Raw genomic sequence first — 19687 nt, forward strand, 5'->3', positions numbered from 1 at the left:
AGACTTTGTTTTATAGAATCATAGAACGGTTTGGGTTGGAAGAGACTTTAGAGATCATGTCGTTTCAACTCTCCATGAACTTCCTCTTTATTGTTCTGCCATTTTGTCTTTGCTGAGATGCAGGATGAGGAAGATTCATTTAGTTCATGAGAGTGGAGAAGTGTGGTCAGAAGTGATGGGAAGTGTTTGCCTAGTTCTGTCTTGAGGAAAGTCTTCTCTGCATTATGAAACAGCCCTTCAGTGTGATTGGCCATGGTCCAGAGTTGCTGTACATGTGAGAAAAGCACTTGTTATTTCAGTCTTTTCTAGACTCTCTTTAAAAAAAAAAATCCTCTTGATAGTTTCTCTGACTTCAATTGCAAGAAAGTAATGTTAATTCTATTGTTCTACAAAGTCCATTGCTATAAATAATATTAATCTTGCAATCAAATGACCTATGATCCCTCCAAGAACATTTTTAAATAGAGCAGGCTGGCAGGTTTTATCATAACAGCAGACAGTAGGATGGGTATAACATGGCTTTGGAATTTTTAATTATAAGTTACAGGACTGTGTCTTGTACAGGGACAACATTAGAGCCAGTGGTCTTCTGGGAAATACTTCTGTAACAATGGCCACCTGCAATGAAATACTACCATTACAAAGAGACATCTAGTAATTACTTCTGAATTCTTCTGTAGGTTGCATGGCTTTTAGAGGAGTTTCAAAAGCTCAGACTGTTGACTCATAGCTGAATTTTAATAAATTTTCATAAGAAGGAGAATTAGATTTGTAATGGTATAACTTAGAGTGTAGTTCCTCCCATGTGTATCCTAAGGTAAAATGAAATAAATAAGGTAAAATTTGGTTCTAACTCTAATAGGATACATTGATATTTACTACCAAAAACCTAAAATAACTCTACTGACTAAAATAGTTGGAGTAATTTGTATTTGAAGGTACATTTTGCTCCTATTAATGTACAATTTGATCACATTTTGGGCAGTATAAGACAGCCAAGATCCAAACCTGGAGTGAGTGATTTTTACAGTGAATCTAATACTTCTCTGATGCAGGTTAATGGGATTTTTTTTTCATCAATCGTTCAAAAATAAAAGGTGATCTGTGAACCAAAGCATTTTAGAAACAAAACTGTTTTTCTGGATTTTTTTTTCTGAGATGGTGTTCAAGGTCTCCCTGGATTAAGAAGTCTCCTGAAAGGAGAATCAGCCTTGTATGACAGAGAGAAATACCTTCAGAATTCAGAAGTGGTGGCAATCTTCCAGGTCCATCCCATCCTGCAGAGCCCTTCCCACATGTTCCATGCTACTTCCCTTACCACCCCTTTGGCTGACCTCTTTTGCCAGCTGATGTGGTGTCTCCATGTCCTGGTTGCTAATTCTTCAGGGCTCTGATAACTTCTCATCTTTCATTCGCCACAGGCTTGTTTTTCTTGCAGGTTCTCCTCATTCATGAGATTCCCCTGCCCTTCCCATGTCAGTCGAACTCTCCATCCTGCTATTCAGCAGTGGCACAGACCTGGTGTTTGGAGGCCACATTCAAACACAACACCCAACACCTCAAACCTATGGGTTCACTGGTCCCAGGAGACACACACAGGGTCAAGGACTGAAGGAAGACAAGCACCTCACTAACGCAGTTTAATAATAGCATTCGTTTTTGTCCTTAGGGTCCACAAGGAATTCCTGGTATAATGGGACCAAAAGGAGAGAAAGTAAGTGTCTGTTGTCATGGAGTTTGATGTGGTTTTGAGGAGCAAAGAAGCAGGGGAGGGTGTTCATTTTTTGTCTCTTTAGTGAATAGTGAGCCTTATGAATGGAGAGTTTTTCTTTAATTCGAATGTAAAGCTATGAATTGGCTTGAAGCTATAATTTAAAACTTAGTCTTTCAGTGTTCATTTTCGGTCTTGAAATATTTATTATGGCTTCTCATGGCTGTGACCTCTGTTTAGCGTATGCTTTGAGAAAACATGTCGGGTGCAAAAGTCAGCATTCCTACTGACCCAAAGGCCTTTGAGCTCCCTGTCCCTCTGGGACGACTTGAGGAGCAGAGTTCTCCCATGCAGTGTGAATTGTATGGGACAGCTCAGGTACTAAAGCTGGCCTATTTGTTAAGTTATATTTCAGAAGTGCAAAGATTTGATCCATAATGATGCCTAAAGAATCTTATACCTGAAGCTGAGCACGTAATTACATGCTGTGCTATACAAGATGTTGACTGTAGGTTTAGGGCTGGGAACACAGGAAAGACCAAGGAGTTCTGATACAGAAATTCTTCTCATTTTACCTCTGTAACCAAAGTCTTGAGCACTGTGAAGAGATTCACAGTGTTTTGTTTGGTGGTATTTATTTGTTTTCTTGGGGATGGGGTTATGGATTTGCTTGTTTGTTTGTTTGTTTTTTAATAGAAATGCATTGATGCATTGACTTAAGAGCCCTTGTGCTTCCTGTGGTGCCTACAAGACTGACATATTCCTTTCTCTGACAGGGGGAGATTGGCAGGCCTGGAAGAAAGGTATGAACAAAGAAATCCATCCAATATTTAATAGCAGCTGCCAGGGAGGGGTGCAGGGAACTGTTCAATAAAAATTAGCTAATGTGGAAGTTTAACCTGTTAGTGCTTCTCTCACTGGTACCCAGGGTGGATGGTAGGGAGGTTTGGCTGGAGAGCTGCCCCAGCTGGTTTGAATTTGACAAATTCCCTGAGTAAAAGCATGGAGACAAGCCAAAGAGTGGGACATTACCTGAACTGTCTGTGTGGACAGGAGAAGCAGGTTATATGAGCTATCATAAAAGGTGTAAAAGCAAAATCACTCCAAAATTTACTCCAAAATTTACTCCTCCAAAGTCTAAACAAGACTCAGCCAGATACCCCTGAAGGAGGAAAAACTATTAATGATTACCCTTCCAGAGCTCTGGCACCAATGCAATATGCTGACTACAATCCTATGCTTGGGGACATATGAGCCATGATACATTGTCAAAAATATGTGCTCCTACATGTGATGAAACAGAATACGTTATCTCAGTCACTAAGTACATCCATTTAATGTAATTAACTTTAAAGAAGACAGAAATGCAGGATGAAATCAGAGATATGCAGGGGGTGGTCACTAACTAGGAAAAGAAGTACCCTTCTAATAATACACCAAGGATTTTGACACCTTTCTAATAATATACCAAGGATTTTGACACCAGCTACCAATCAGTAATTCAAATAAATATAAAACACATAAACAGAAGAGGTAATTTTCTTTAATCTATTTTCAAATGCGCTACAGTAAACAAAAATATTAATATAAATTCAAGGGTTCAAAACAGTAATGCCTTCAAGAGAGTAACCCACCAACCTACAAGGAAGTGCTAAACTTTAAACACAGTACATCAACACTTACTCTTCTGACGAGAACAAGTAGGTTCTCAAAGAAAAGTTGCTCATGTTGGAAATAAAACTGTGCAACTCTTGTTAAAAGCTGTCTGGCCCGTGAGAGTTCACTTGTGACCCTGAATGTCATGATGACATTTCTGAGATCATATTGTCTAGCAGTGTAATGCAGTGGAATAGCATTAATCTGCAGCACTTTAGGAGATATTCAAAGAGTGATTTACAGGCAGCAATTAAAGCAGATAAATGACTGTATGTACATACGTAGTTATTGCTATAATATAGTAGTTAATAAAGAGCAATTACAGCTAGCAGTATAGGAATGTTCAGAATAAGGACCATAGTAATAGGAATAGCTTCTTAAAGATTTGGTTCCGCTCTCAACATAAATTGGATTTGTATGGATATAAGTACACAAAGGTCTTTTTATCCCCTGTCTGCAGTAGTGACCTGTGTAGGAATGGTGTTACATGAACCATTGTAATCAATGTTTTCCGTTCAAGGGTAGACCAGGTCCCCCGGGCGTCCCTGGGATGCCAGGACCAGTAGGATGGCCTGGACCTGTGGGACCGAAGGTAAGACTAAAATTCACATGGAACAAACTGTTCAACATCACAGTTTGAACAGAAGAGTTGTCTTGGGAAATCTCTAAACAAACAGCTAACTTGCAGGAGGCTGGGAAGCTGCAGCAGTGCAAGGACACTCTGTGCTTGTCCCCTCTCTTACACTGCTCTGCAAAGGCCTGTCCAGTCTAGGGTTAGGTTACTCTGCCTCCAGCCCAGCCCCTGTAGCACTTCTTATGTGGATTAAACATGTCAAAGGGAAATTGAAAATTAATACAATGAAGGCTCACTGATAGCCCCCGGTGTCTCACAATCACACGGATCAGTGTTTCTAAACTGATTGCCATCATTATGACTATTGTTTATGAGGATCCATGTGCCTGAAGGTGTACTGTGAGCTCGTGTGATCAGAGGGAAAATACCAGGCTGGTATCAGGGGAAAGAGATTACAAACCATGAGAATGGCTGATCATATCTTTGAAGTTCATTCCCATACAAACAAATATTAATTCCTGTTATTTTTATTAACCAACAGCAGAAGAAATTACATTCTTTAATACTGCAAAGTGACTGCTTCACCTGCATTTGTTACAAAAAAGTCTTCAGGACAGTCCTTTAGTGAGTACTGGCTTATGAAAAAGATATGAGCTCTTCATAGGAGCTGTGGTTTATGGAGGTTCTACTGGAACTTTTGAGATAACTTGCTTTTCTTCAAGCTAGGATGCATTAGACTAAAGGACTGCACAAAATGCCTAGTTTGAAACTGCTTTTTCTGGTAACTCTTGGACTCTCCATTTGCTCTATGAAGGTTGATGCCCCCACCTCAGAGGATGTGATGCCATAGCTCTTGATACTGAAAGAGTAGTAGTAGGTGACTTGTGAATTCAAGCCACATCTGGGAATCAGACTTTCAAGATGTTCACAGACACGTCAGATGAAGAATATCATCTAGTATGTGGGAATGTAGGCAAGCAACAAGAAAGTATGCACTTACAAGAAATCGATGTTCACTTTGAACTATGGGAAATGGTTCTCCCCACAAATGCATTGTGTGCTATGATTTACCACAGCAGCAGCAGTGAGGGCAAAGTTCAGTGAACCCCTTCCTTCATAGTGAAGGAAGAGAGCAAAGCAGACAGAAAACTCATTCACTTGGTCTTTTCCTTATAAACAGTTTAGGTTTTTTTATGTAGTCTTCCTAATTTTGATTTAAACTCCACTATCTACTACTTTGCTTTTTCATCACACTCCTGGAAGCATCCCTCATATTCAGTAGTAATACTCTTTCCTATACTTTCACTGCAAGTCCTACTTGCTGTTTGATTATGATTCTTCTGCCTTTATTGTCTCTTCTAATACTGGTCCCCTCTGTTCTTTAGGTAGGTTCACAGTTTCATTTCTTCTGGTCTTTATAAATTTCATTTTCCTGCCAGTCAGCAAAGGCTCCAGTTGAATACAGTGCAGAAGATCTCTGTGGTCACTTCAGTTGGTTGTGTCTTTCTTTCTTTTCTCCCCATCTCTGATCTTCTCAAACTTCTAATTCTCCTCTTCACCATAAATATTTGCTGCATCCCTGTCTTGCTGTAAATCTCCAGCAAGCTGCTGTTTGGATTTTTTAACTCATGTCCACCTCTGTGGATATTTGCTATTTCTTTGGCTGGGTTTTGTTGTCTTCTCTTACTTTGACACAGCCTTACTCAGTCCATATTTCTCCTACTTCATTCCTTCAAGTCTTGTCTGAACTTCTGCAGGGGCAGCAGCCAATGGGAAAATCCTCTCTGTTTCTCGGACAGTGAAAACCAAAGGAGAGTAAGAGCCAAATGTGTTCTTCTGGTAGCACTGCTGCATGTCTGGGGGTCTACTCTGTATTTCACACTAGATATAATTAGCTGACAGCAGCCAGAGAAGTGGTTGTAAAGCTTTTTCATGATTTACTGGCTCCAAATGACTGTTCAGCACATGGTGTCTTGGAACTACAATAAAAGCAGTCACTATGCCTCCACAAGCCACAAGGCATGCAGCAAAATGCCTTTCTTTTCTGCAGCTCAGTGGAGGTGATGCTGGGTAGAGGCAATGCACCTTCATGCAGAAAAGGATGCACTGCTGATGGTGGTTTGCTTGCATGTCCTTTAATAACATCTGGGAAAACTGAAGCAAAAATTACCCACACAAGAAAGCGCAAACAGAAGAGTAAGATAACATGTGAGGGCTCAAGCAGGATACAACTGCAGTATAGACCCTGGTCTACAATGCTACACCAAGGTCAGGTTTAACTATTTGACATAAAACCTGAACCACTGAAATGTCAGACATTCAAATAGGACCTCATCAGAGTCACATTCAATAACTCTCTTTATTGACCCCTTTAGGGTGAAAAGGGAGAGTTGGGTGTGATGGGATTGCCAGGTACAAGAGGACCAATGGGCTCCAAGGTTTGTTAACCAAACACTGCATTTTCAGACATTGGTTTCTAATGCTCTGCTGACAGCTGCTTCCCTCACAAATTTTCTTGAAAGCATTTATCAAGGTTTATCTTTTCTAATACAGCTAAAAAATATGTTCTACATCAAGCAAGGTTACGCTGTCTGGTTGGGCTTGGCTGTGTTTTTGGCTTTTCATAAAAATGCTTTGGTATAAATTATTGTAATTTATTTTAAAAGCAAGCTCAGATATAATTGAATCCCACTAGAAAAATGGAGTTCTTAAGCATACCTGCAGCGTTAAATCATGTCTGCAGTGTTTTCCACTCGCCTCATAAGTCTGTGGAGATAATTTTGGTCCCCTACTACAACTACACATACGTACTGACAGTTGAAATAAATTATGTAATCAGCTTATTCAAATAAAGGACTGGAAAGAAGAACTGAATACCTTTGTTTATTCTATGTTTCTTTAACAGAAACTCAGTTTTATATCAATGATCACACTAGATTACTTAAGTATAACTTAAGTATGTTCAGTGGGGGAAAAAACAACAAACAAACAAACAGAGGAGGAAGATTATTGTTAAAATTATTTTATATTATTAATTGTGGCATCTAATGCTTTATTTACTCTCAGTTACATTTTATTTCACTTGTTTCAGTTTCAAAGCTTTATCAAAGCTGCTGGCTTTACCTGGCTTTTTCATAATGGCTTTTGGGCTGAATTGTCTTGCCTTTAATTCATATTTCACAGTTCTGTTTTGGTGCAATTTTAGGAGCTGTAAATATTCATTTGCATTTACATGTTGATGCAATTAATTATTTGTGCTTCGTTCTTTTTCTTCACTTCAAAGTTTGAAAGTCCGGCTTCTTGGGTGATCTTGAAAGCGAGAAGCATTAAAATATCTATCATTCCCTTTAGGGTTTTCCTGGAACTAGAGGAGAAAAGGTCAGTGTGACAACAGAATAATGTATAATTTAACATTTGGAAACACTTATGTTAAAAACAAAAGTATCTGTAGGAACGAGATTGAATTTTGATGAAATCTAAGGGTCCCACTGAGAAATGAAAACAAGTATTGAGAAGGAGCACAGTCTTGTGGCTTGGGCTGGGGTGCTGAAGAAGTGAGTTTTACATCCTCTAGACTCATGAACAAGTTGCTACAGTGAAACTCACTCCAGGTTCCCCATCTGCAGCATGGGTTAAATAATCCTTAGTTGTTGGTCTGGTTTAGTTAGGTGATACACACTTTGGCACTGAGACAGTTTGTACTCTAAGACTTTACAGTGGGACCTGAACTGGAGAAAGAAGCCAACTGGGAAAAAAATATCAAATTTTAAAGTATTATGTCCAGGAAAGCATGTATTTAAAGTAATTGTCTGAGGAGAATGAGTCCCTTTTCATACAGTCCTTACCCTCAGTTCTGTTATGATATCAATAATGAACCATATACCTCACTCTGAAGATATTACTGTACTCTATTGACTTCAGTAATGCACTGTGGAGGAGAAATATTTTTTGCTTCTTCATGAAATGGTAGTTATTAGGCTGTTGTTCCCCTGTTATCTCTCTTCAGGGATCCAGAGGTGACAGAGGTGACAAAGGAGTCAAAGGAGACCAGGTAATTTTCTTTTCCAAATGGCTGTGAATGTGCATCTGAGGAGAAATGTACTTCTGACAGGGAAAAACAGTAGGGTCATAGAGGAAAGGAGCCTGGAAGCATCTTCCAGAGAGGGCAAGAGTGGTGAGGGAAAGCAGTGGTCCCATCTGATGTGAGGGTCATGGGGCAGCTCCATGTCCATGTGCCCCTAGCCCAGTGCTTAGGGGGACTGATGGGTCAGAGAAGGATTTTCCTGGAGGTCACCCCAGCCCCTCCTGGGCTGTGCAGTCCAGAACCATGGCAGCTTCCCAAAATGCTTTCAGCTGGTGGTATGATAATACCAGGAGGGGAAGAGGGGGAGAGGTTCATGGCTTGGGGGTTCTTTCACCTAAGAAATGAAAAGTAAACTGCTTTAGGTGCAAATGGACAAATGGCTTTCCCAGAGGTAGGGTTTGGGAGCTGTCCAGGTAGCAGAGCTGCCTGCAGACAAGAGCACAATCAGGATGGTTTTTCCAGAGAAACAGAAGCTGGCAGCAGAAGATCAGACAGAGGAGTAATGGTACCATACAAGGAGCTTTATAGTAAAATTTTGCTTATAAATCTCCACCTACTGCATTACCTGCAGTGCTGAGTCAGTTTTTAACCAATATCCACACGTGGCACTTATTATCTTCCTTCCAAGGAAGGTGCTGCTTTGTCAAAGATCACTACACATTTTCTGATTATTTTTCTCCTTTGACTTTGTAGGGAGAAATTGGCTTCCCTGGAATGCTGGGACAAAAAGTAAGTGGGCATGATGTGTTGGGGAGTTGTGTTAAATGCTGAGACAGGGTCAATGAGTGGATTCAGGGCCTTCCTGGAAAGTATAAGACACTGAGGGTCTTGCTTGACTCAATGACCAGCACTGCCTGGACTTGATCAAATTCTTTAGACTTTTTAGTTTAGGAGAAAACTCTCAGATTTAACTCTTTGCCATTGTTTCTCTTTTTCCCCCAGATTGTTTGTTTAGTCATAATCTTCCTCCTGCTTAACATATCCAAACTCTTGTTTATAGATTTGTAACTGCCCTAATTGCTTGGGTTTTATTCACTTGAAACTAATAAATATTTCCTTCTTGATACTCTGAAACAAAATAGCACTACTGTAAATAGCAGTGGTAACTATGACCAGTTTTCTGTTATCATTATTCTGTACTTGAAAATCAATCAAGATTCAGATGTTGGCTTATGGAAAACCTAAAGGTGGATAATTTCGTGACATAATCAAATCATATCTCTGAAATTAGGAAAAGGAAATAATAGTTGCTCCTAAAGAGATTAGAAGATGAGTGAATTCACCTTCCTTTCCCTAAGCATTTTTATCACACATGCATCTTAACAGCAAAGCAAGGTATTGCCAAGGGGTCAGAGAGTTTTTCAAGCCTTGACCCCTCCAAGTCTCTAATCAGGTTTCTGATCTCATTTGGCCTCTGCCTTAAGAAAGGATTTTTCAGGGGTATGTGGGTAAATGGTGTGAGGTGGGTTTTTTTGTTTGTTTTAAAATATTTTTATAATAATTTTGGATTTCTAAGAAAGAAACGGTGCCAGAATTATCTAGAGGAATCATGTGAATGAAAGCAATGTGCATCTGTTGTCTTGGATGAGGCATAACCATGTACTCACCTCCTGCTTCCTTCCCTCTGCAACCACCAAGGGAGAGATGGGCCCGAAAGGACAGTCTGGAGTACCAGGATACAGAGGACCTATAGGAAGACCTGGAAAACGAGGCAAACAAGTAGGACCACAGTGTTTCCTCTTCCTGTGGCTCATGGCATCTGTGTGATTGTGTGGTCTAAGCTCTTGTACCCTGCCCTGTATCGCACAGGGAGTGGACAGAATTCCTGGAACACCTCACAGGCATGCACAGGCTACACAGGAGTTAAAGCCTCAGCTTTAGGGCTGGAGTCTTGTCTGCAGCATTCAACTCCCTGCCCATGCAGCGTGGGAAAAGATGTATTTATCCTGGATTGGTAATGAGCTCATTTAATACAATTTGAGCAGACTTTGAAGGCTTCCTTTGAATCCTAAGCAACATAGAGCTACGCTCCCAGCCACACCTGATGGCTAGAGAGCTCAAAACTATGCTAGCAGAGCTATATTTTCAGACATTCAGATGAATTGTAAGGACTAGGAATTGTGTGTAAATTGGATACTGACTCCACCACTATAGCATTTCAGTGGTAAGGGCTTAGCTGGAAGTATTTTATTTGCAGTCTTGTTATGCCCGGCATGGCAAGGAGAGGCACATCCCTGCTTCACTGTTGCTCTGATTAGAACAGGTAATATCTGAAGTGATAAAATAGCCAGGGTGGGGAAAAAAAAGGGTGGGTGTTAGGGAGGAAATAATAGGTAGGAAAGTAAGGAAGGTATGTGCAATGTAAGTCTGCTTGATGACCAACAAGAAGGTTTTTTTGTCCTAGATTTGTCAGGTTTTAAAAGCTGGTGTGTGCTCTTTGCTGGTTTTGAGGGGTTTTGCTTTATTTTTTTTGTGAACTCTGCTCATCCATCCTGCCTGTGTGCTGTGGAATATCTTTCCACAGCATAAGGCAAGAGAACACTCAGCGCCTGCAGAGCAGCTTGAACGCTGTGCACTCCTTCTGTGCACAACCTTAGACATGTTGTCACCTTACACAGTGGCTTAATAAAAAAGTGGTGACATAAGTGTGTCATAAATTAAGGCAACAATCGATGCGACTAAAAGACCTATAGTCTGGCCCTAAATCGGTGTTTCCAGTCCCAAGGCTCAGTACACAAACCCCTTTCTGGTGCCCTGAAAGCAATCTTAGCATTGATTCATCATTCCCTCTCTGTAACTGGTGAACTTGGTATTTCCTTTCTTCTTTTCTAATCCTTTGAAAAAACTGGGGAGTGGCATTTTAAGGCTGTGGGTCTGGCTGCCACCTTTAAGTACTGTACCTGTCTGGCTGTTTGTTCAGCTGAGAGGATAGTTTCCACCAGCATGGGGCCATTTCCTGTCTCTTGGTACAGCTGACATGCCTAGATAAAAGCAGCTAAATTAAGCAGGTGTCACTTCCACTTCCATTTTGAGATACGTCTTGATTAGCTCACTGACTTCTTCGACTCTCCCTGCCTCTGGGGCAGGCTCTTCCTAAAAGGTAGCCAGGAGGAGGGAGTCACAAGTCACAGTCCCACAGCTGCTAACTGAGATATAACACCCAAAGCTTTATAACTTGGGAGCTGACCCTAAGCAAACCCAAGTTTAGGGTTTCAGTCTTGAGAAGGAGGAATGACTTAGGGCTTTAGATAATGCTACTTTGAAAGAAAGAACATGAATATAAATATTGTCAATGGGAAAAGCTTCTCCAAATGGCGTGGGCACATGTGAAAAATAAACAAGGCAGAAATATTGAACATCAACCCTTGCTATTATTATTTAATCCGTCAGTGCTAAGCAGGAGAGCATTAAGCAATCGTTCCTCCAAAGCAGGGGACACAAAAACCAGCTTGTTTTCAGTCAGTACACGTCCGACTGGCACCGCCTTGCCTCTGTCAAATTGCTGCTGTGTGGGGGAAAGAGATTTCCCACAGTCTTCTTTGGGGTTACAAAATCCTGGTCTGCTAGTTCTGGGTTGCGTAATGTAAGAAGTAATTAGAGATCAGCATCACTGACATTCACATAAATCCTGGAATGTTTTTATGGCTCAGAACTTACCTAATAGGATTAAACAAAGCAAATATTCAATTAATTCTTTATAGGCCATGGCAAAATCAGCCTTCCTCTGCTGAAACGGTGCAAGTGACATTCAAACGTATCCATGGGATGTAACGTATTATATAACAACAATCATTTCAGCATGTATTACTATATATGCTTTGCTACTCTTAAATTAGACATGCAACCATTCATCATATGCCTTTGAATACACATTAACCTGGAATTACACCATCTTCAAGGAAATATTCTCCTTTGTCATTAAAAGAAAGCTTACGTAGTAGACATCACTTTGATTATGCTAAATAATGTATGCTGCTACATAAAAATCAAGTCGGATACTTAAACTTTAAGCTATGTAATACACTTCTGAAATATAAAGCTGAGAAATCCAAGCCTTGGAGAGTATATGAGCAGGAAGGTAAATATAGTTATTTTTAATAAGCGTCACCATATTAAATTCAGGAGCAAAAAATGAGAAGGTGTCAAACAGTTCTACGTTGAAACTTCCAAATGCCTAAGGATATGCTTGTATGAACAAGCTCCCATGAGGCAAATTAGAGCTGATTTTAGAGAATATTAGCTATTGCATGGTAACTGTGTGCAAGCCCCTCTCCCACAGGTAAATTTGAGGCATTGACTGCTTGTTTGGCTGCCAGAGGGACATCATTTATCAGCATGCTGTTGCTAAACACTAACCTGCACTTGTAAAGCCAAGCCCTCACTTGGTTTGTGATGATGTGTTAACCTAGATACACCCATGGTGAAAGTCAAGAAGATACAGGAATCCAGGCACCTCAAGCACTTCTGAAAATAGTGTGAGCTTCAAAGTCATTAGTGTGCTTCTGAAAGGCTGCACCCTAAGACTGGGAAATGTCACTGTGGAAGCCCTTGACAACTCCTCAGTGATTTTCTCCTTTCTTTCTCAGCTGCACTCACTCCTAGAGAGTTACAAGGGTTAAAAACTCATCCTTAAAAAAAGGCTATCAAATGACTGAAGTCAGAGCAGGGTGATTCCTGACTCCTCACAGGGCAGATCCCTGTGACCATTCCCATTTGGGAGCAGAAGTCCTGCCTGGGCATGCCTTTCTGTCTCCACATAGGAGAGGAGAGCACCTGTTCCCTGAGGTGGTGTCCATGAAGCTTGTGCTGCGAGCTTCTTCTGGCAAATCTCTTGGCTTTCTTAAATGGGAAGCCAGTGTTGGCTGGAAGAGGTTGTTTGTTACTAATAGTTTAGTCAGTAAATGGATGTCACTTCTTTTCTAGGGACTCAAGGGAGATGTTGGACCGGCGGGTGTCATGGGCCCACCTGGTAAGCCTGGTCCTGTTGGCCAGCCAGGCCCCCCTGGACCGTCAGGATTAGGTAAGCAGAAGATGAGGTGATGTCTCCAAGAGTGTCCCTGCTCCCCAGCCCCTCCTGACTCATCAGGCACACATAGGCTCCTCTTCACAAAGTGCTGGAGGGCTTTGTTTGCTTCTCCTCTGATGGCAAGGAGAGGATTTCTCCTGGAGGCAGGTAATGCCATCCTTGTCCATTATAAGGACTCTATACCTTACTTTAAAGCCTACTTTATGGCTTTTTATGTTTCAAATAAAACCAAAAGTAAAGCCTATGTGGTCCCTGAGGGATTTTTGTAGATGGGGATAATGAAAAGCCATCTGGTGGCCTCAGAGAGACTAGGTAATCTCCATCATCAAAGGTCTGCTTTTCCAGGTATCCTGGAAAATGCTCACCTTGTGCAGCTCTGCAAGAGAAAAACAGATGAGATCCAAGTTACAGTGGCATTAAGGAAAGAAGGAAAGAGAATGGAAGTGAAAGGACTCAGGGAAAAAAGAGCAGTGGAGAAAAACTCTCTATATAATTAAGTGCTTGAGATCTATGTTCACTGAAATCGTGTGTGTTGTAGAAATCATGAGGAAAACCTTGTAATAACTGGTAATTGTACAGCATCAGAGCTGTGCATGCACATGAACCCTGGTCAGCTTGTGGGTCCAAACGTGGACATGAAGGACAATACATGACCCACAATGCACAGTGGCAGTGAAGCCTCAGGTAGGGTTTCTCACCCTGGATATAAACTAAAGTATCTGGAAAGAAAAGCAAAACCTTACTATTGCTTCAAAGGTACAACAGCTGTTTGTACTGCAGCCAATCTCTTCAATGTCCCCTTCCATTTTGCTTTCCCTTTTTCTTCCCTTGCTTACATCAGTGGACAGGAGGTCTCTTCTTGTGGTGGTGGGGAAATGGAACATCTGTGAAGCTGGACACAGCTTCAGAGTTTTCACATATCTCATGCCTCCCATTAAGAAGCATATTTGCTTGAGTAAATTAGCTGGAAGCTTTCAGAAGGCAGAATTTTCACCATGCTGATGGGAAGGCAGCCAGGACCTTAAGATTACTTTTTAAAGGCTTTATTCCATCCACAGAAAGTTTGTGTGTCAGGGTTGTTAATAATTTTCCTCTAGAATATGAGTTCTGATCCTAAAAGACATTTCTGTACTGACTCCACTGCTTGCAGAATGAACATACTGGCTCATTGTCTAAATCTGCAGAGCAGCACATCCTTGCCAAATTTTAAAAGTCAAAAAGCAGTATTTTTTTAAATGTTTAATTAAAACATAAAAAACCTCCTGTATTTTTAGTTGTGTTTTGCTGTACAGAAACCTGTGAAACAGCATTGGTCAAGTGGTTGTACAAAGGCACAAGTCCAGTGTGTTGTAGATGCATACAGAGAATGACTCCACAAAACTTGGTGCATAGGTGCTGTAGAGTGATCTGTGTGTTCATCCTGTCCTGAATTTCTGTAGCTTCAAACAGGCTGACATTTATTCTAAGCAAATGGTCTCTCTCTTCCTCTATAAAACGGGTAGAAAAATTCAAAAAGCAATCTGAAACAATACAACTGTGGTAAAAACCTAGCATCTTTCTCCTGAATTAGTGTTTCTGGTAACCCTTCGGTTCCCAGTGGATTTGGTGGGAGATGTGCCTATCTGGAAACTTGGGTAAATGCATATCTCCACCTGGCCTGTACTTTTCCCACTAAGGCTGTGTTTGTGTGTTGTGTAGTAACTTCGTAACCAGGCAACCTGGTACTCTGCTTCCCAGGGCAATTTGCAATAGGACCAAAGGGAGAACGAGGACTTCCAGGGCCTCCAGGGAGATGTCTCTGCAGAACCCCACAACATATGAGTAACCCATCATATGAGGAATCTGTGTTTGGACACAGCTACCCAAAAGTTCCCGCGGTAAGCAGGTTTTCTGGGAGGGGATGTGAGCAGTTCTTAAGTGCTTTTACTACAAGAGATGTGGTACTCACTAATTTTTTTATTTAATAGGAAGATATATGGGCAATGTGTGATTTCTAGTACCCAAAACCTCTGAGATCCAGCTGGTGAAAAAAAGTTCAGTCTCATAGATAGTTGTGTGATTGATGTGCTGAAGTGCAGCTGTTTCAAAACATCAGCAAGGCAGCAAGTATTTGGAAACCTTTTTCAAGCCTGAGGATGCTGTCTTTCATCTACTACTGTATATATATAATCTTTTGTTCTTTTTATTTCATTAAATCAAAATGCATTTTAGATTGGTCAGTAAAGTAAGCATCTCTTTCTTGGTTTTTTTTAAGACAGTGATTTCAGAATTGAATATTGTGGTCAAGCATTTCACATATACAATAGAACTTTCTCCCAAAGCACACACCCTCAACCTTGAACCGAACAGGAGTTTCCACAAACCATGAGAATCAGGTGTCTGGGCTCCTGTCTGCAGACACATTATATTGCTAATAGTACACATGATATAGCTCATTCTCATCTCTAGCCTTGAAAGCATTTTTATGAGCAAATTGGACAAAATAAAGGACAAGGCACTGGTGAAATGTGACCTAGCAACTTTTCATCACTGATTTCTTTGGGCTTTGTAACTACTTTTTATGTACTTTTCCTTCTGCTGGGCCCTGCCTTATTATTCTGTACACTGTAGCCCTTAGTCAGCAATGCAGATGCTACCTTGCTGCTGTGTGCCAGCACAGCCCAGCCACTCCACTCACGCAAGTGGAAATGGAGCCGTGTCTGGCAGTCTCTGAATGTCAATAAGCAGCAATCAGCTTTGTTAAAGCCCCATCTATCACACTGTCAGAAAGCTGTTACAGTGTGTGGAAGGGACACACTCACAACACTGCCCATTAAACTGGGTCATTGAGCTCAGCCTTTTGCACAAGTGTGTTGCAAGTCTTGTGAGCTGTGTCAGCTGCTCACTCATCCCTAGCTGTGTTGCATTAGGAAAAACGCTCCTGCTGTTTTTAAAACATACTGGTGAGAGATGAATGTGCTGAAATAAAGGTGCATTTCACATCACACTGCATGCAAAAATACATCATGTGCTTTGCAGCCTGGAGAACTCACAGGAAAAAGTATAAGGCTCACACTAAAATGTGTAGGTCTTATTACCCTCCTTCTCCATCAGGCACAGTTTCATACCCGATCTTAAAAGATAGCAATGAGTGTGTAAGCATCTAAAATACCATACACTGTCCCTAGGAGCCCCCAAGTGCCATTTTGTTGCCAGGAACGTGGGATGGCAAAAAGGCAAGGCTTAGCTCTGGAAATGAAGCACTTCCAGAGCAGCAGTCCTTGTTTTCCTGCCTGCCCCATTTGTTTTACTCCCTCAAGTGTAAAGAGCAGGAGCTTAAACATCACTGTTGTTTATTCTGTTCAGATCCCCATGTAGCAGCTTTGAAGCCTGTCTTGGACCACTTGTCAGCTCTTGTCATGGTTTTATAGCTGCACATGGAAAAGATCCAGAGATGGTGCTCTCTGCCCTGGCCCCGAGGTTTGCCAAAGCAGCACATCCTCAGCACCATCACCCACTGCACCCAGCTGCTCCTCCAGTGCCAGCACAGCCAGAGGAGGGCAGAGGCTGGGGAACAAAGTGCTGTTTTTCTGTCACTGGCTTAGATTCATTCGCTTTTTTCAATCTTGTGTAATTTCAAAGGCTGATACCAGTTGAGACAGCACAGTTCTGCTATTGATTTCAAGAGAAATTGGAGCTCTGGGGCAGGGCCATGAGCTCCTGAACACAATTACAGAATCAGTTCTGTACGGGCATCCTGTTCCCTTGCTTTCTTTCAGTCAAGCTGAAGGCATTTTTATTCAATGCTTCCTTAATGAAAATGGCCTTTGTCCAGGGTTATGGGAATATTCTACTATGTAAAAATTTCAGGGTAACTTGTTTTTAAAAGAGCCAATTCTGTTTATGCTGGTGAGAATCAGACTCAGCCCTAAATCCATTTTGCTCAGAAGCACTCTGTTTGCTTTTTCTTAATTTAAAAATGGCTTGAATCTTGCAAAAATTAAATAGATTAAGATGCTGAAGGAAGAGATTATTTCCTAATGCCTCTTACATCCAATTTCATTGATCAAGACAATAAAAAAATGGGTAAGAGAGCAGCTTGTCCTAATTTTACCATTTGAACTAAATTTTTTTTTCAGTGTAATTGAAGACTTGGCTTTAGACCGTAGTGTATGCATATAAAGAAACATGCATTTTAGTGCCATTTAAGTCTAAAGAAAGCACAAAGTGGTAAAAGTTAAGTGAAGGTTGTATTGAGCCATGCATTATTTATTTTGTAGCCACAAACGTGCCTAAAAAGTTATAGTCAATCCACAAAAAGCACTTATGCCTATTTGGATTTTGTACTTGTTTCAGCATCAAACCATTTGAACACCAGAAAGTTCTTCTCAGCAGTGATTGTGCACCAGTATTTGTATGATTTTTATCTGTGGATGTGCATTTCAAAATAGGGGCCATTGGAGCCATAGTTAGGTGCTCATGAAACACCATTCTTTCCGTGGGTGCAGGTTCTCACCTCCTCTGTTTCTGAAGACAACTAAACCATTTTTCTGTGTGATTATTTACCTATTTGAAGATACATATGGCGAAACTAGATTCTGTGACACTCCAAAAGGCTTCTTGAAAAAATTACCAATCACCTCTTTTTCTGTGCCCCAGATATTTGTGGTGAATAATCAAGAAGAATTGGACCAGTTAAACACCAAAAATGCCTTAGCTTTTAGAAGAGATCAGAGATCTTTGTATTTCAAGGATACCTTTGGATGGCTGCCAGTCCAGGTGAAAATATGACTGTGGTCTCAGAAAATTCGTGAGTGTATGTTTCATTTTGAAATACAGAACATACTTCTGTACTTAAGGTGTCATACAGAATCAATTAAGCAAATGGGGGGAAAGCTCATTTTTGAACACTGCCACAATTGTACATATTTCTCTGAATTTTGTTCACAGGAGTCTTAACTACTGAGGCATTAACTCAGCAGTGGTGCAGGTTTTGCTAACCTCCCTGTTAACCAGGTTCCACTGTGAGCAAACTGGAGCAGAGCTCAGGGAATTACGGTAGTAAAGAGAGTTTTTATTTAATACAAAATAAGGTAAAACTCACCAGGGTACAAAGCTGCAGAACAAAAACCCTTCAAACCAAACTCACATATTTCCTTCTTGCTCCAAGGAGCTGAGTCCTGCTGAAATTAGCAGCAGGATCCTTCTTGTGTCTGCTGAACCTTGGATCAGACTCTGTATAAACCCTCTGACCAACAAATAACAAGACATAAAAACCTGGTTGTGGGATCTGCCCCCCAGAGCCCTTCACCTCTGCTTGCTAGCCAGGCTGCTGCTGGTCTGGTTCAGTAACCACTGTGTGTTTTCTTGGTCAGCTCACCCCTTTCTATCCCATGGATTACCGCTTGGAGGATGGGGGTACCTGTGGAGATGGGATCGTGCAGGATGGGGAAGAGTGCGACGACGGCAATGCAGTGGTGACTGACGACTGTATACGTAAGTTACAGTGCAGCAGGAGTGGCTTCTTTCTACCAGGGAAGGTGCATTAGTTGTACCACAGGGTACACTGCTGTCTAAATCACACAAGGAGAGCTGGTGTGGTTTGTGGATCAAGTGCAGGCACAGGGAAAGGGAGGCACAAGGGGCACAGGGTGAAAACTGAGGCCTTCGTGCATGTGGATGGCACACACTAGCACAGGGCAGAGGTGACAACAGCACTTCTCATGAAGTGCTCACTGGCTGAGTCAGAGCCAAACCACTGCATTTTGGGGGCCACATCCAGCAGCTGGTTTACTCACACACCTTTCCTGGGGGCTACCAGCTCTCTGTCTAAAAGCTGTAGCACATCTTTGCAGTGCAGCACAGCCCTTGGGATAGACACTGATGCTGGCTGTTTCTTATGGTAAAATAGATCCTGAGTCCAGAAACACCACTTTGAATTTCGTTATTCACTTAGGGATAACGAATAGGGATAGGTGTCGACCCACTACCTTCACTATTAGATTTATACAACATTTAATTCATGTCTACTGATTTTGGATGGCAAAGAGCATACAAGCATTCAAGCACCTGTGGCAACCTTCACTTCTCCCTCTCAGTTACTTTTATGGCTTGAATCCTTCCCCAGAGCACAGCTCTATACCATCTCCACACAGCAGGTTTGGTACTCTGCTGTTCCTAGCAAAGGGATGCTCCGTCACATTTCAGAAGTGTCACCCAACACTGAAAGATGCAATTCTTCATTTATATATCACTCCATTTTTGAAAATGGTGTCTATGCAGCCATGCCCCATGCAAGTTTCTCCATCCACCTGTCCATCACCACCCTTCCCCTTATAACTTAGGAATCCCAGTCAGCTTCTCAATGACAACAGGAAAGAGATTTCAAAGGCAATTCAGTCTCAACAGGTCTAGGGAGACATAAATAAAAGCTCCTCTAAGCTTGCCTGACTGCAGAGTACTCCAGAGAGACAGCATGATCTCTCCTGTCTCCAGACATGAGAAAATGATTCAATTAGAATTTGCAATCAACCGTGGGGAACAACCATGCAGGAAAATAGTCTTTATTAGTTCTAGTGCCTGCAAAATTATACGCTGTATGTCTGAGGGCACATCGTGTTCTCTGTGCTATGCTCTGGGCAAAGCTTCAGGTCAATG

The 19687-nt window shown here is 41.4% G+C and overlaps 1 protein-coding gene across 1 annotated transcript in view; it reads left to right on the top strand.

The window, feature by feature from the left end:
• The window catches only part of COLQ (collagen like tail subunit of asymmetric acetylcholinesterase), a 41112-nt gene that overhangs the window by 15464 nt on the left and 5961 nt on the right, over window positions 1–19687 (top strand). The window contains exons 4-15 of the mRNA XM_010398986.4: window positions 1670–1714; window positions 2488–2514; window positions 3888–3959; window positions 6317–6379; window positions 7293–7319; window positions 7948–7992; window positions 8719–8754; window positions 9664–9744; window positions 12949–13045; window positions 14789–14928; window positions 17690–17809; window positions 18406–18526. Coding sequence (XP_010397288.1) covers window positions 1670–1714; window positions 2488–2514; window positions 3888–3959; window positions 6317–6379; window positions 7293–7319; window positions 7948–7992; window positions 8719–8754; window positions 9664–9744; window positions 12949–13045; window positions 14789–14928; window positions 17690–17809; window positions 18406–18526 — 874 coding nt within the window. The remainder of the gene's footprint in view (window positions 1–1669; window positions 1715–2487; window positions 2515–3887; window positions 3960–6316; window positions 6380–7292; window positions 7320–7947; window positions 7993–8718; window positions 8755–9663; window positions 9745–12948; window positions 13046–14788; window positions 14929–17689; window positions 17810–18405; window positions 18527–19687) is intronic.

Source organism: Corvus cornix, chromosome 2 (assembly GCF_000738735.6).
Source record: "Corvus cornix cornix isolate S_Up_H32 chromosome 2, ASM73873v5, whole genome shotgun sequence".
Taxonomy (NCBI): domain Eukaryota; kingdom Metazoa; phylum Chordata; class Aves; order Passeriformes; family Corvidae; genus Corvus; species Corvus cornix.